General features: G+C 40.7%; 2 protein-coding genes across 2 annotated transcripts; one reads left to right on the top strand and one right to left on the bottom strand.

The window, feature by feature from the left end:
* Window positions 1-2,696: 2,696 nt before the first annotated feature.
* LOC115111862 (zinc finger protein 367-like) lies at window positions 2,697-8,134 on the top strand. Its single transcript, XM_029638353.2, has 5 exons — window positions 2,697-3,409; window positions 4,314-4,464; window positions 4,965-5,084; window positions 5,221-5,359; window positions 5,470-8,134. Exons 1-5 carry the CDS (start codon window positions 3,092-3,094, stop codon window positions 5,720-5,722), a joined length of 981 nt encoding a protein of 326 aa, XP_029494213.1. The 5' UTR covers window positions 2,697-3,091; the 3' UTR covers window positions 5,723-8,134.
* On the bottom strand, window positions 7,597-13,682 carry LOC115111861 (nucleotide sugar transporter SLC35D2-like). Its single transcript, XM_029638351.2, has 12 exons — window positions 13,430-13,682; window positions 13,207-13,240; window positions 12,886-12,972; window positions 12,639-12,706; window positions 12,365-12,436; window positions 12,193-12,261; window positions 11,928-12,030; window positions 11,163-11,255; window positions 10,970-11,037; window positions 9,544-9,622; window positions 9,236-9,318; window positions 7,597-9,121 (listed from the first exon to the last, which is right to left on the bottom strand). The coding sequence occupies exons 1-12, from the start codon at window positions 13,564-13,566 to the stop codon at window positions 8,974-8,976; spliced, it is 1,041 nt and encodes a 346-aa protein (XP_029494211.1). The 5' UTR covers window positions 13,567-13,682; the 3' UTR covers window positions 7,597-8,973.
* Window positions 13,683-15,197: the final 1,515 nt, after the last annotated feature.

The raw sequence follows: 15,197 nt of genomic DNA, 5'->3' as shown, positions 1-15,197 counted from the left end.
CAAGGACAACTCTCCCTCATGGGGACATTTCAAAGACTATTTTAAGGTTAGGTTTAGGGTTAGTGTTACCATTATGTTTAGAATTAGGATAAGGGGTTACGGGTTATGGTAAATTGAAGGGTTAGGGAAAATAGGATTTTAAATATAAATTAATTGTAGGTCCCCATAAGGATACAAGAACATAATGTGTGTGTGTGTGTTTTGGTTTTGCTATCCTTGTGGGGACCAAAAGCCCTCACAAGGATGGTAAAACAAGGACATTTTGGAAAAGTGGAGACATTTTACCGGTCCCCACAAGGAAAAAGTATATTTAAGGCTTATGGGTTAGGTTTAGGGTTGGGCTTACAATTAAGGTTAGGAGTTAGATTTAGGGTTAGAAGTAAGGGTTCAATTTAGTTTTAGGGTTTGGGGTTAAGATTAGGTTTAGGGAAAATAGGATTTTGATTGGGATTAAACGTTATGGTACCCACAAGGATAGTGAAACAAATGTGTGTGTTTATGGTGTGTGGTGACTCCACCTCAGGTGGGATTCCTCCTGCATCAGGAGTCATGTCCATCACTACAGAGGAGAGAGTAACCAGGCTAAATGATCAATCGCCAATTTTAAAATTGCACTTTGTGCATTCCACTATTACAACTTCCAAGAGTAAGTGGATGGGGGGGGGCGTAGTATGCTTAGCCTAGCCTACATAGGCTATATGGAGGTCACACTTGCACTGCAGAAGAACTACTGTAGTGTCATGTTCAAGAGGAAATTAGAACAGCACATGGAACAGATGTTATATTTACATAGAGGAACTATTGGTGTAGTGGTCTACTTTTGTGGAGGAGAAAAAAACATTTTGGGGTGCTGCAGCAAACTTCCTTTAAAACTGCAAAATGTTCTCTATGCTGAAAATGTACACTGCTCAAAAAAATAAAGGGAACACTTAAACAACACAATGTAACTCCAAGTCAATCACACTTCTGTGAAATCAAACTGTCCACTTAGGAAGCAACACTGATTGACAATACATTTCACATGCTGTTGTGCAAATGGAAAAGACAACAGGTGGAAATTATAGGCAATTAGCAAGACACCCCCAATAAATTAGTGGTCTGCAGTTCCTGCAAGAGGAAGGCATTGATGCTATGGACTGGCCCGCCCGTTCCCCAGACCTGAATCCAATTGAGCACATCTGGGACATCATGTCTCGCTCCATCCACCAACGCCACGTTGCACCACAGACTGTCCAGGAGTTGGCGGATGCTTTAGTCCAGGTCTGGGAGGAGATCCCTCAGGAGACCATCCACCACCTCATCAGGAGCATGCCCAGGCGTTGTAGGGAGGTCATACAGGCACGTGGAGGCCACACACACTACTGAGCCTCATTTTGACTTGTTTTAAGGACATTACATCAAAGTTGGATCAGCCTGTAGTGTGGTTTTCCACTTTAATTTTGAGTGTGACTCCAAATCCAGACCTCCATGGGTTGATACATTTGATTTCCATTGATAATTTTTGTAATTTTGTTGTCAGCACATTCAAAGAATGTAAAGAAAAAAGTATTTAATAAGAATATTTCATTCATTCAGATCTAGGATGTGTTATTTTAGTGTTCCCTTTATTTTTTTGAGCAGTGTACTTTAAAACGTACCTTATTCTCTCAGCTGTCAAGGGGGTGCCACTAAAAAAATGTGACCACGTGGTGAGGGAGGCTCCCACCAGGCGAGTGAAGAGCCCAGACACAATCTCACCTGTTTTAGAAAGCCCTGACACAATATCACCTGTTTAGAAAGCCCTGACACAATCTCACCTGTTCAGAAAGCCCTGACACAATCTCACCTGTTTAGAAAGCCCTGACACAATCTCACCTGTTTCAGAAAGAGTTTCTATTAAAAGATTTGCCATACAACCTATGTTCACAATTTATGCTTACATTTTGCTCATATTTCATCACATATGCATGGGATCCGATGTGAGGCAGCACACCAACCAGAAGGGGAAAAGGAGGCAACACACACTGTCTGTTGAACTTTATTTCCTTTACACATGTAGGCCTACATGTCCGCACATATCCCATAAGAGCCATGTGCATATGCACAGAGTAAAGTAATGAATCTGTTTTCATTGTCGTTTTAAAAACGTTACAATGCCAGTCTTACATTGGACAAACAGTCCTCTGATAAACAACAGGTTCATTTAATTGAATAGTCCTAATGTAATAATATAGTAATAATTGTATAGTGTAGGACTATTCTACTAGGCATAGGTTAAATGACTGACTGCAACCTTTTTTCAGTTTCATTTCCTCTCTGGTGGCTTGATTATGCCTACCTACGTAACTTTGGCGCCTTTGACTCACCCGTTCCCTTTAAATCGTTCCAAAAATGTAATAATATAAACATAGGCTACTTTATGCGTGGGAGAGGCTTCTGATCCGAAGCGGTCCAATCCCAGTCCACTGTAAAATTAACCGCCCTTCATTGCTATTGGTTTAAGCATCTCAGTGTCTGGAGCGGTTTTTTGCGTTATGCACATTGGTTCAATCTGCTGTCAATCTGTAAAGGCGCGCTCTAGAACGGTTCAAACATTCATTGGATAAAAAGTAGCAACCAATGAGCTTACTTTGAAAGTTCCGATGATGACCATTGGTTCCTGTGTTGCTCTCGTTCGGATTTAGCTCATGCTTTGACCCTTGTAATAGGTTATTTCCCATACATGTGGTAGGAGGATTTAATTTACCTTCAACTGATTTGTCAAATGAACCGCCCAGGCGCGATTTGCAACGCGGGAAAGACTTCCAGAAGTAGGAGCTGTATCCACATTGACCTTGTGAACATCGGACTTTCTATTTCTGTAAATTCATGAATATTTGTGCAATTTTTAATAAGGAATTGTGGCGCGGTTTTCTACGTCGCTGGAAATGAAGAATATTTTCACTCCTGATTGAGTAGCTGAATTTGGTGGGACACTTTCAGTCGTATAGCTGCCTAACCCAACTTCTGTTAGAAGGCTATTTTGCTAACGTTAAGCTACTTGATAAAAACGCGTTTAACCTATCTTTGGATGACAACGTGATTCCTGAACACCATTGTGATACAATTTGAGATGTTATCAGTTTTGAACAAATCGGTCTTCATCTCAGCGATGGCCGAGAACAAGCACCCTCAAGTCATTTTTTGCAGCGACTCCCCAAAGAGGGTCCTGGTGTCTGTGATCAAGACCACCCCGATCAAGCGCAGGAAGAGCGGGTCCCTGATGCCGACCAGCCCTGGATTCAGCGACTTCATGGGTTGCCCGTGGGGGTGGGGGGAGAACGCCCATAATGTGAGTCTGAGCCCTGGCTCGGTGAACGGGGCTGCCTCACCTACCGGGACCAACACCGCCAGCGAGGCTGACCTGGCTGCCTCCTCTGACCAGTTTAAGGTAGGATAAGTTGGAAGTTGTTGTTCATGTTGTTTACCGTAATAACGTTGTGTTGAAGTTGAAATCATATCTAGTAGGCTAGGATAGTTTTACTGACTACAAAGTAGCCTATACATATAGCCTTACTTAGACGTTGCATTAATTGTGTGTCTGTTAGTACACCGTAATAAATGCATGAGCATTTGCATGTAACTTTCAGTTGTTTGTTGTAGTTATTTTTTTTGCAATGAATGATTGGTTACATTGTTTCAACTTGACAATATAGATGATCATGTTACATTCATCGGAAAGGCAAGATACAAATGAACTTTAGGCTACACTGAATCATTGAATGACGCAAAAAGAGAAATGCAATCTAAATCATTGTCGTTTTTTAAAAATGAAACGGCAACTAGGAAAAGTGTGTTTTAAAAAAACGCCCGCGCTCACGGTGTGACAGGATGAATTTTAAAACCCAGTCACTTCCTACAGTAACATCTGTCACACGTGATGTCACCTCGCGCGGCAAAAAAAAAAAAGTTACCGGATGTGCATGGAATGAATGAATACATGCACCTTGCTACAATGTTTAACTGCTTGTGGCCCTGGCACCATTCATTTGTACCAGACAAACAAATATCCCTATTTGACAATGATCATCAAGTTGATTTATATAATGTGTGGCAGCAATGATTTGAAGTTGGAATTGGACATTGAGGGAACTTTTGCTTTGAATGAAGCTGTTCATAAAGCATCGGTATAAGACGACATAACAACTAGTTACTGTTTTAGTAAAACAAACATTGTTACTGGAATAATGCTGCATTCCAAACTGAAAGTATGATGTTGTAAGCCAACATGAACTATTCAGAAAGTAAAGAAAGATGCATTTGTTCATTTAAACTGTAGTTAACTTTGTTTCCAGGACGGTATTCGGCGTGGCCGCCCGCGTGCTGACACTGTCCGTGAGTTGATCAACGAGGGGGAGAGCTCCTCCAGTCGCATCCGCTGCAACATCTGCAATCGTGTGTTCCCCAGAGAGAAGTCCCTACAGGCCCATAAGAGAACACACACAGGTGAGAGCAGAGCACAGATGGCCCTGACACACGGACACCCAGCCTACCAGGACACTATGCTGTTCCCTGTGTTGCAACCTGCATTTGGGGCAACACCAAGACTCCAGCCACCCAAGTCATCGACTGTTCCTTTGGCTACCACCCGGCAAGCGGTACAGATGCACCAAGTCTGGAACAAACAGGACCCTGAACAGCTTCTATCCCCAAGCCATAAGACTGCTAAATAGTTAGTTAAATAGTTAACCAAATAGCTACCCGGACTCTCTGCATTGACCCTGCACATCGACTATGTACTGGAACCTCGTGTTTATAGCCAAGTTACTCATTGTGTTTATTCTTTGTGTTAATATTTTTTCTATGATTTCTAAACGTTTCTCTCTGCATTGTAGGGAAGGGCCCATAAGTAAGCATTTCACTGTTAGTCTACACCTGTTGTTTACGAAGCATGTGACAAATAGCATGTGGTTTTAGTTCAACTCCCCGTCTGTGTTGTCTCTCAGGGGAGAGGCCATACCCGTGTGACTACCCTGACTGTGGCAAGGCTTTTGTCCAGAGTGGCCAGCTAAAGACCCACCAGCGCCTGCACACTGGAGAGAAGCCCTTTGTCTGCTCTGAGAAAGGTGAGCACACAACTAGATCGTCACTTTTGTCCCTTTACATAGGTGGTACCTTGAGACCTTTCATATAGATGGGATGGAGAATCTACCAAATGGAAAAGCATTGACACTAACTCGGATGTTACTGTTATCTCCGCAGCCTGTGGCAGTCGCTTTACCCACGCTAACCGGCACTGCCCAAAGCACCCGTATGCCCGATTGAAGAGAGAGGACCCCAAAGAGGGACCAGGCAAGGCCCAGTCTGTGGACAATAAGGCTGTGGCAGAGTGGCTGGCAAAGTGGGTGGCTCTGTAGGGAGGAAAGGCAGATCAGACGTATAGTAAAAACTCACCCTATTCTGCACACCCCAATACTCACCATATCCCCCCTTGTCTCTGTGTTGTGGCAGGTACTGGCAGACCCGTGAGCAGCGTGCCCCTGTGCCCACCAAAGGGAAAATCCATGGAAAGGGTGGGGTGGAGGACCAGGAGCAGCAGGACCCCCGGGAGTTTCTCCAATCAGACAAGGAAGAAGAGGAGGATCCAATGGAGGAAGAGAAGGGCAACGGGGGTGGGGCTGCCAGACGGCGTCTCCAAGAGCAACGGGAACGTCTTCATGGTGCCCTGGCGCTCATTGAGCTGGCTAATAACCTGTCTGCCTAAATCCCCGCCCACATCCCAGTCCTGAAACCTTTCCCAGTCAATCCCCTTCTGCCTCCCTACGCAGTATGCTTGGGATAGAAGTTTGCCTGTAGGGAAAAACATCTAGGATAAGCTTACCCTCCCCAAATACTTAACCATTAATGGGGGGTTGGGGGGCTAAGCTGACCTTAGATTAGTATGTGGAGGGAACTCCTCCACCTGCAGTGTGGGGCAGGCACAAGCTTAAAGCACCTTATCCAGCTTCCAATATTACCTTATTGGGCTGCTATGATTGTAGATGTCATTATTTGATGAATGTTTTACTCTCCTCTACCTTCTAAAGAAAGGAGGAGAGAGGAACTTTGAATGTTTTTTTGTTTTGTTTTGTTTGCACTTTGGTGGTAACGAGTTATTTGCTGTCTTTTACTTCGGGAACTTAAGCATATTGTGTGCTTGTGATTGTGTGAAGCATATTGTGTGCTTGTGATTGTGTGTCTATTCATATAATGGATGTATATGTGGATTTAGCTCAGATGGAAGGAGTGGTACAGGGTGCGTTCAGACGTAGGATGACTTAGGTGTATCTAAATACTCTGATCTGGACTGTGACAGGATACAGTAGGTGAAAAAGAAATGCTGTGGAAGCCTATCAGGGGATTTTGCTTCTACCTGTCTAGTTCTTTCAGATCAGTGCAGATGAAGGAGAGTAGATGAGGGGAGAAAGTCACTGTAGAGACTCTTGGGATGCAACCCACTGTTAGAAGAGGTGGTCATTGCAAGTCCACTCTAGAGTAGTAGCTAGGCACAAGCTTTCACAAGAATCCAAGCTCTGACACCTTCACCTGTCAAACGAATCCCACCCAGACCTGTAGCTCTAACCCAGGGGAGGGACAACTCGGGTCCTGGAGAGCCGCAGAGTGAGCAGATTTAGCTCCATCTCAGCCCTTAACAAACCTGATCCAAATGGTCATCTTATGGTGGCAGTTTAGACCACAATCAGTCGATCCGGGTGTGTTAGAGCTAAGGCTGTGCAGGCGCTGACCGTCCCTGCTCTAACCAAATCACATCGCCGGACAGAAGGAAGAGGAAGACATGCAGAGCCAGGATATGTAAAGTCAGGAGTGCTGCCATCTTTTATATTAAAAGATGCTAGCTGATTGGAGATACGGACGTGGTAGCGTTCATTGGCGGTGTACGTACAAGCCTTCTTTGCAATCAACGCTTCCATAGGTATTTATTTCATCATGTTTATTTGACCTTATTGACAACAACGATTTGCTATCACAAGCTTTCTCCGAGTACGGACATACTGAATAATTCCACTGAGCAGTATTGATCATGTCCCTCCTCGGTCATTTAGTATATCCATGTCAAGTAATAGCAATTAGAATGTCACACCCCTTTGCAGCAGAACTAGTGTCTGTCTGCTATTAAGTTTTGCCTTTATGGATTAAGTTTTCAATGTAACGTTTCCACTTATCAGACCGGTCTAGAGAAATGTCTAGAGGATGTAATGATTGCTTGGCGTTGGCGTTTTATTATTTGTTAGCAACACTACATCTTTTAACATTGTGTAAAGGTTTTATGATCAACGGTCAATTGTTTTTAAATATATGTTTTGGTTGTTTGATTAGGCTTGTGCTTCTCGCAATACCCAGATCCTTTATTGGCCATATGTGATTCAATATGTTGTATCCCACTGGGACACAAACTGGTTGAATCAATGTTGTTTCCACAGCATTTCAAAAAAAAATGTGAAATGCAATGTTATGACGTTAAATCAATTTGGAAAACTGTTTGGATTTACAAGAAGTCATCAACATTAAGGAATTTTGGTTTGTATTTTTTTCACCCAACTTTTAACCAATGACATGGTAAAAAAAAATAAAAAAAGATTTCACATTGAATTCACTTTACTTTACAATTCAAACAAATGTAAATAAAACTAGACGTTGAATGGACCACACTGTCCAGTGTGATAACGTGTCCTATACATCTTTTGATGGAGTACAGGCTAAACTGGACAACAGTTATTATTTGATAGTCAAAGCACCAAATGATGTATTATTATACCCAAGTATAATGTATATATCTTGTTTTTCTAACTCATTGTTTATTATTTGGTTTCAAAATGTTTCGTCAGTTAATATATTCCCTAACTTGTTTGTTTGAAAAAGAGAAGGAGAAAAATGACTGCACACAATCTACAGTACAAGAGCTTGAAGTTCATGTGTAGATGATTGTGAAATTCACTTTCTCTCCCACCGTGTTAAACAGACCATAGACAGAATTGGTATGTTTTAGGCCTTGATAGGAAATGTTCTGATTTGCTCTGTGGAGATGACATTGTTGGTGTTTAAAGCCGAGATTCTCTTTATAGGCAGTCCACTATTGGTACTAGTTGGTCTTCAATAAACACCATCATTGATCATGGTCTAGGAGCTAGTTTCATTTCTTCACGTTTATTGTTAGGTTCATTGATTGTTAAGAGCTGCATCACTAAACTGTAGTTTAGTTCTCATTGAACATACAGCTCTATACACTACACTATAGTATGTCTTTCAGTCACACACATTGGTTTCAAGAGGTGGTTAGTAACTACTAGTGGTCATTGCTATTTACATGTGTAATAATACATATAGTATTGCTATTTATATGTGTAATAATACATATAGTATTGCTATTTGCATGTGTAATAATACATATAGTATTACTATTTGCATGTGTAATAACACATATAGTATTGCTATTTGCATGTGTAATAATACATATAGTATTACTATTTGCATGTGTAATAACACATATAGTATTGCTATTTGCATGTGTAATAATACATAAAGTATTGCTATTTACATGTGTAATAATACATATAGTATTGCTATTTACGTGTGTAATAATACATAAAGTATTGCTATTTGCATGTGCAATAATACATATAGTATTGCTATTTGCATGTGTAATAATACATATAGTATTGCTATTTACATGTGTAATAATACATATAGTATTGCTATTTACGTGTGTAATAACACCTATAGTATAGCTAAACCCTTGACAAGACAATTGAATTGCAGGTTTCAACTTGCAACACAAAAAAATGAACATTGGCCAAAAATATGATTATAATTTAACATAATGATCATTTAAGTCTACAAAATGCTATAACTTTTGCTCCACTATGGAGCCGATACCAAAGGCAGTGTTTACTGCTTTACAGTACAGAAAAAGACTACGGCATCATGTCTCACCTGGTTCATCACAGGTTTATTCACTTATTTCACAGGGAGTCTGTCTATGGAATCTTCCATCATGGGAATGATCAGCTGGTCCTGGTTTCCCTGTATTCCGCTTTCATCGCTTTGGGATGGTTTGCTGCTGCTGTGGAACGTCAGGTAGGAATACACAAGTCCCCCTGATATACTGACGAGAAGAGAGAACTATAGAGTTGGACTTTGGCAATAACTTAAACAGAATGGCATAGCAACAGTGTTCTTGAGCTAATGTGTCACGGCTTGGAAACTCATCCGCTCTTACCAAATATTTAACCCCAGGAAGTTGGTCCATGAAAACAGGTAGTCTCCACCTAAAAACATGCCGATGTAGGCCACAGCAACGTTCTGCGGAAAACAATTGATCTTAATACACTAGTTTCCTTGGCATGATATGCATGGATATGTGGACTTGTGAGAAGGACATGATCAGAAGAGGATTGTGCATTTAAAAACATCCCCCCCCCCATTTTGTGCTCACTGAACCTGACCCAGCTGTGTCAACACAGCCCCGAAAAGTTAGGAACAAAGATATTGACCCACATGTTACTGGTCCACATGTGTTCTTCTTACCTTAATTGCTCCCACCACCGTGGTGGTCAGTGCAGAGTTGTAGTGGCTACACAGCACTATGGAATACATCAGCACAAACCTTAAACAGAGGCGCAACATTTTTGTCATGGTATACTTACATTTCATATGATTTTTATGATTATTATTTATTATTATTAATAAGACCACCCCCCCCCCCCTTTTTTTATTTTTTTACATAGATTGATTTTTCATGTTCAAATATACATTATAGAACACCATGTGAACGATCCTACTTTTTAGAAGAAAAGGGAAAGAGAAATAAAGAAGAATAGAAATTCTAAAAAAGGATTTATTTTTTTACATCCGTAAAAGGACCAAAATAAGTAATAATGCTAATAATTACAGGAGTTTATTTCAGTGTCATTAAATGAAGGAAATGATTCTACAAACACATGTCCCCCTTTTTGTCTATACAGTTATTGGGCAAGGTACAATCTGTTGGGAGTCCATTTCGACAGAAAAGTATCCATCTTTAGTTGTAACCTGGCTGTCGTATTTTCCATAATTGTCCTTTTTTCCCCATTGACTTACAGTTGGCGGCTGTGGTTTAAGCCAATTGAACATAATCATTTTCTGTGCAATCACTAACAGTGCCCTTAATATGTACAGTTGTTTTTTTTATCTTCCAGGTTATAAGGTACTATACCCCTAATGAAATGAATGTTGGTTCCAGTGGCAACTCAATGTCTAGGAGTGTCTTCACTTCTTTTTTTAATGCTCTTCCAGAACCCTTGTAACTTTGGACAGTACCAGAAGATGTGTGGTCTCATATTTTTCCACACAGCGACTCCAACATCGTGCCGAAGCTTTTTGATCAAATGTTCGATGTCAACAAAGGTGTTTTAAAGTAACTCATCTTCACTTACCAGTCAAAATCCCTCCACGCTGGGCTACTATTGCATTTGTGACTACTTTCACAAATTCTCTCCCATGATTCATCTTCCACCACCACATTCATTTTTTAGTTCACATTTTCCTTTAACATCCCACGTGTGTTCAGAAGTGGTCATTTGAAACCTTTTATGTAACTGAGACACCTCTTTTTTGGCTGCTACTTGCCCTTCTAATATGTTTATGAAATATTGCTCTACAATGAATGGTAGTAGGGGCCTTTTGTATTACTTTTTTAATATGTTCTAAGATTTGTTAGGGGAGGTTGTGTTGGCAACGATTGAGCCCAATGGGACAACATCATGGCTAAAGTGGGACGTGTCTGTGTTCTGCTCCGCTTCCAGTTGAGGAAGGATATCCTCATGGAGACTACACTTCCTTGAGACACATCTTGCTCTTACAATGTTGAACCACAACATATCAAATTACAGAAGTTGAATAATCCCCCTTTAACAGCCATATAAATAGGGATACGCTGCCAGTTTCGTTTTGAGTCATTTGTACACTGACTTACCCCATGAGGCAGGAAATAAGGAAGCAGGAAACAAAGGGGGCATTCAACCAGTGTTCATATGTGATGGCCTGTCAACGGAAAACAAACACACAGACAGCGGGTCAGACAGACAGACAGACAGACAGGAATGAACTGATCCTAGATCTGTGGCTAAAAGCAATGCTTATCCTGAGAAAACAAGAAATCCATTTACCTTGTGTAAATCCCCAGTAAATGCACTTGCCAGAAGAGTTGGGATGACGATGATGAATGCATTGTAAAATAAGATCCCATATTTTCCAAGACCCTTTAAAGAAATAGAAAACTTTATTGAATGTGAATCCGAATGACACAAAACACTTCGCTATTCAACTCCTCAAATGTTCAACCATGAGAGGATAGTGTTGCTGGAGCTTAAAGATCCAGAGATCCACAGTGAAGGCAGGTTACGCATTTTGCAGTGTTTACTTTAAGGGTGGGCATCCAAACAAATGAATCAACGTAGCCTGGCCACGTTTAGGTGAGTCATTATCCTGCCAATTCAGACCCTATGCATTGTAAGCGATAGAACAGAGGTGACTCTTTCAGCAACACCTCACTTCACCTTTCCTCGCGGCTCATGGCTGGAATGTAAACATGCAGGATGCAAATGTATCGATTGTTGCAAAGCTAAGGACTAGATTCATTCAACCTGCCGTAGAAATATGTATGTATTCTCCTGTGCCTGTTTAAGAATCTCTTAATCTGAAAACGGGAGGTATCTACCTGTAAGGAGAATGTAGTCCAGGTGCTTGGTATTGTCACAGTACCCAGACCCATTCTGGGATTTTTTTTATTTGACGACGGGGTTAAAACATTTTTTTAAAGAGGTATGTTTACGTGCTTAAATCAATTCTTTATCCCTTCTTAATTGCCCTGGTCTACATGTTAATAGGGAAAACAGGTGGATGACATATAGTGTGGCTACAATGTGTCCCACCTCAGTTCCCAGCTTCTTCTTGGTGTACACACCACTGGCAGCAGTGAAGACATCATTAAGCAGAATGAACGTGTAGCCCTCTGCATCAAAGGCCAAGTCAGAGCTATTGGAGAAAATAAGTGGCGCATTTGATTCATAGTGGTAATGAAGATAATCAGTGATTCCTTTGAAGTACTATAGATGTTTTCAGAGGTAATATCTGAACATGTTAACCGTGTGAAAGTCTATTAGTAGCATATCAGGGTTGGCAATCTATTGGACCTACCTGGCAGCCACCAAAGCTCCAAAAACTATGGCCAGAACACTGTAGATAAGACGATTAGGGAATGTTTTTCTGGAGAGGAAATGTAAATGAACCTGTTAATACTTTAAGGCCGAACTGTAAAAGATGTGCAGTTATTACAGTGCAGTAGACATGTGGAAAAATGGCCACAAACCTCAATAGCCTTGCTTCCATGATCATTGTCATCAATATGGTGAACTTCCTTAATACCGTGAACATGGGTAAGCTGTAAAAGGATCAATGGATCAATCAATCAATCATTCATATTTGATCTGCTTTTTTATAAATGCATTTGTCACAAAGTGCTTGGCGCCCAGGCCTAAGTCCCTATGGGTAGGGAGTGTTGTTCACATTGTACAGACTGTAATTGAGATGATATCTGAAACTAATGCATTAAGTTTCACTCATGCATTTAGGCTCCATTGTACCTTAACTTCTTTGTACTAGCCAGTCCTGTTATGTGGTTTCCAACATACAGCAAAGGTAGGGGGAAGATCTGTATGTCCAGAATGTATTAAATTAATTAAATCAAGATTATTATATTGACATGTTGGCAAATGGCAAAATTATGTTGTTTTTTAAAAACATTGGCTCCTTTTGTGGCTCATTGTGGTTCACCTTTTGTTGTATGCATCTGTGACAGACAGAAGATTAAAATAAAGGGAAATCACTTACTTTGACGAGAACACTTCTGTCAAAGTCTTGGAAGTGAACTGTTTGGTTCATTTTAGCAAAATAGAGAATGAGGATTGTAGTAGTCATCTGTAAAAAAAAAAAAAAAAAAAAATTAAGATAAAAGAAGGGGGATCAATGTTTATGAATAGATGGCAATTCCACACTCAATGGTGTAGTTGATGTTACGCTACTGCTAATGGTCAGTTCTTATTTCATCAACAGTTTGATTTTGGTTGTGATACGGGAAGGTAACCTGATCCTACATCTCTGTGGTGCAACTTCTACCTCAAGAATCCTGAATTGAGATACAGTATAGCCTACCTGGCCAATTCCTAGAAACATGTAGGAGGGAAATCTAAAAGCAAGGAATGTCATATTATTGGATAATCAAGATGTCAAGATGTAGCCTATAAACAATACAATACAGAATGTAACCCATGATAACTGGCTGCCTGTTTGAGCCTCAAATTGTCATGTTAATTTAGCATGTTATTTGTTGAACCTCTCTCTGTACACAATCATTGCAGTGACGAAACGACCTTACCTGTAGTTTGTGAGAATCGTTTTGTTCACAACAATGATCAAAAAAGAACTGACAGCGTAGAACGCAGCAGATGAAAACTTTAACAGTCCGGAATGTTCGGGTTCTGGAAAATTAGCTGAGGTAGACATGGCAGACATTAGTTCAAGAATAGTTGTTATCGCAAAAATATATATAATGATCTCGGTTGCTTTCACTTAGGCTTTGTCGCGATCATTTGGTAAAAGGGGAGGACGTTAATTAGAGTGGGCCGGGACCGTTCAAACAGGCTGAAATTTGCGAAGGGAATGACATAATTCTGGAAGATTATAAACAATATCTTTACTTTTTCTTTTTTTGCATGGAAGGGAGGAGATATCCGTATAGTGCCAAATATAGACGTTATGCCATTTTGCTGAATCATACGGGCTGCTGCTTGATTATTCACAATTAATTTTCATGGATTGTCAAAATGGTCTTTTGTTTCCCCTATAATATAGACCTAATCTCTTGTAAGTAAAATTACATGGAATTTCAATGACTGCCTGAAGTACGACTAAGCATAACACACACACAGTCACACAGATAAGGATTGATGTAAATATAATAAATCAAGGGAACGGGAAAGGGGATTATTTGGATACTGTGTTGCTATAATTATTTTATTGCACCATGACACAGTAGTTAACGATTTATGACCTATTCCAGCTGTACAATTCTCAGTCATTATTCATCTTCAAAAGGAAGGCAAGTGGTTGTTAATTCCTTTAGGGGGCGCCATTGTGTCATTTTGTTTTATATTGCTACTCTTGCAGCCTGTAACTTTGCACCTCTCTTTTTGTAGCCTGGGATCAGATATCTGGTCTAGTCTGGTCCCAAATGGGATATCTGATCTGGTCCCAGGTTAGATCAACCTGTAGGCTGCAGGCTGGCAGAGAGCTTGGGAGTCAAAAATGTTTGTCCCCTCCCTAATATATCTATTTCGATCTGTCTGTCTGAGTCCACACTTGTATTTTCTCTTGACGATCTAGAAAGGGATAAAGAAGGATTGGACTGTGCTGCAATGAATCTCAATATTCACCCGGATGTGAAATGGAAATTCAGTGAGTCCATTTGAGTCTACACAGGTTTGTAGGCAGGTGATAGATAAGTGAGTTGAGCTGAGCAATATGCTAAAAGGCTATGTATTTCTCTGCTCAGCGTCTCTCCCAGGGCCGACTCCAGGCATAAGCGACAAACTTTTTACATTTTATGAAAAAAATTGGAACTCATTCGGTGTCTCAACTTACTGTTGAGAGTTATAATAGTAGAATACGTAAGGTGCGCCATGACACAGTAGTTCATGATTTATGACCTATTCCAGCTGTAAAATTCTCACTGTCATTATTCATCTTCAAAAGGAAGGCAAGTGGTTCCTTTAGGGGGCGCCATTGTGTCATTTTGTTTTATATTGCTACACTTGCAGCCTGTAACTTTGCACCTCTCTTTTTGTAGCCTGGGATCAGATATCTGGTCTGGTCCCAGGCTAAGAGTTAGAATAGTAGAATACGTAAGGTGTTAGTTTGAAATTTGGATGTGCATCAGCCAGGGGGACCCGCATTGATTTTGCTCGTCACGCCCACTTAGATATCATTAATATGGCATAAGTCATGGCAAAATGTGTAGAATTGCAGGACATTCGCCACCCGACCCATTCTCTTAGGGCCTCCAAAAGGCTAGAGCCAGCCGTGGTTTCTCCTCCCTTTCTCTCTACTTCCTGCTTCTCCAGCCTCACAGACTTAATTAAGCACAG

The sequence above is a fragment of the Oncorhynchus nerka genome, linkage group LG27, assembly GCF_034236695.1.
Source record: "Oncorhynchus nerka isolate Pitt River linkage group LG27, Oner_Uvic_2.0, whole genome shotgun sequence".
In the NCBI taxonomy this organism is placed as follows: Eukaryota; Metazoa; Chordata; class Actinopteri; order Salmoniformes; family Salmonidae; genus Oncorhynchus; species Oncorhynchus nerka.
Note: the sequence above shows the minus strand (reverse complement) of the source record. Positions and strands in the feature narration are given on the sequence as shown.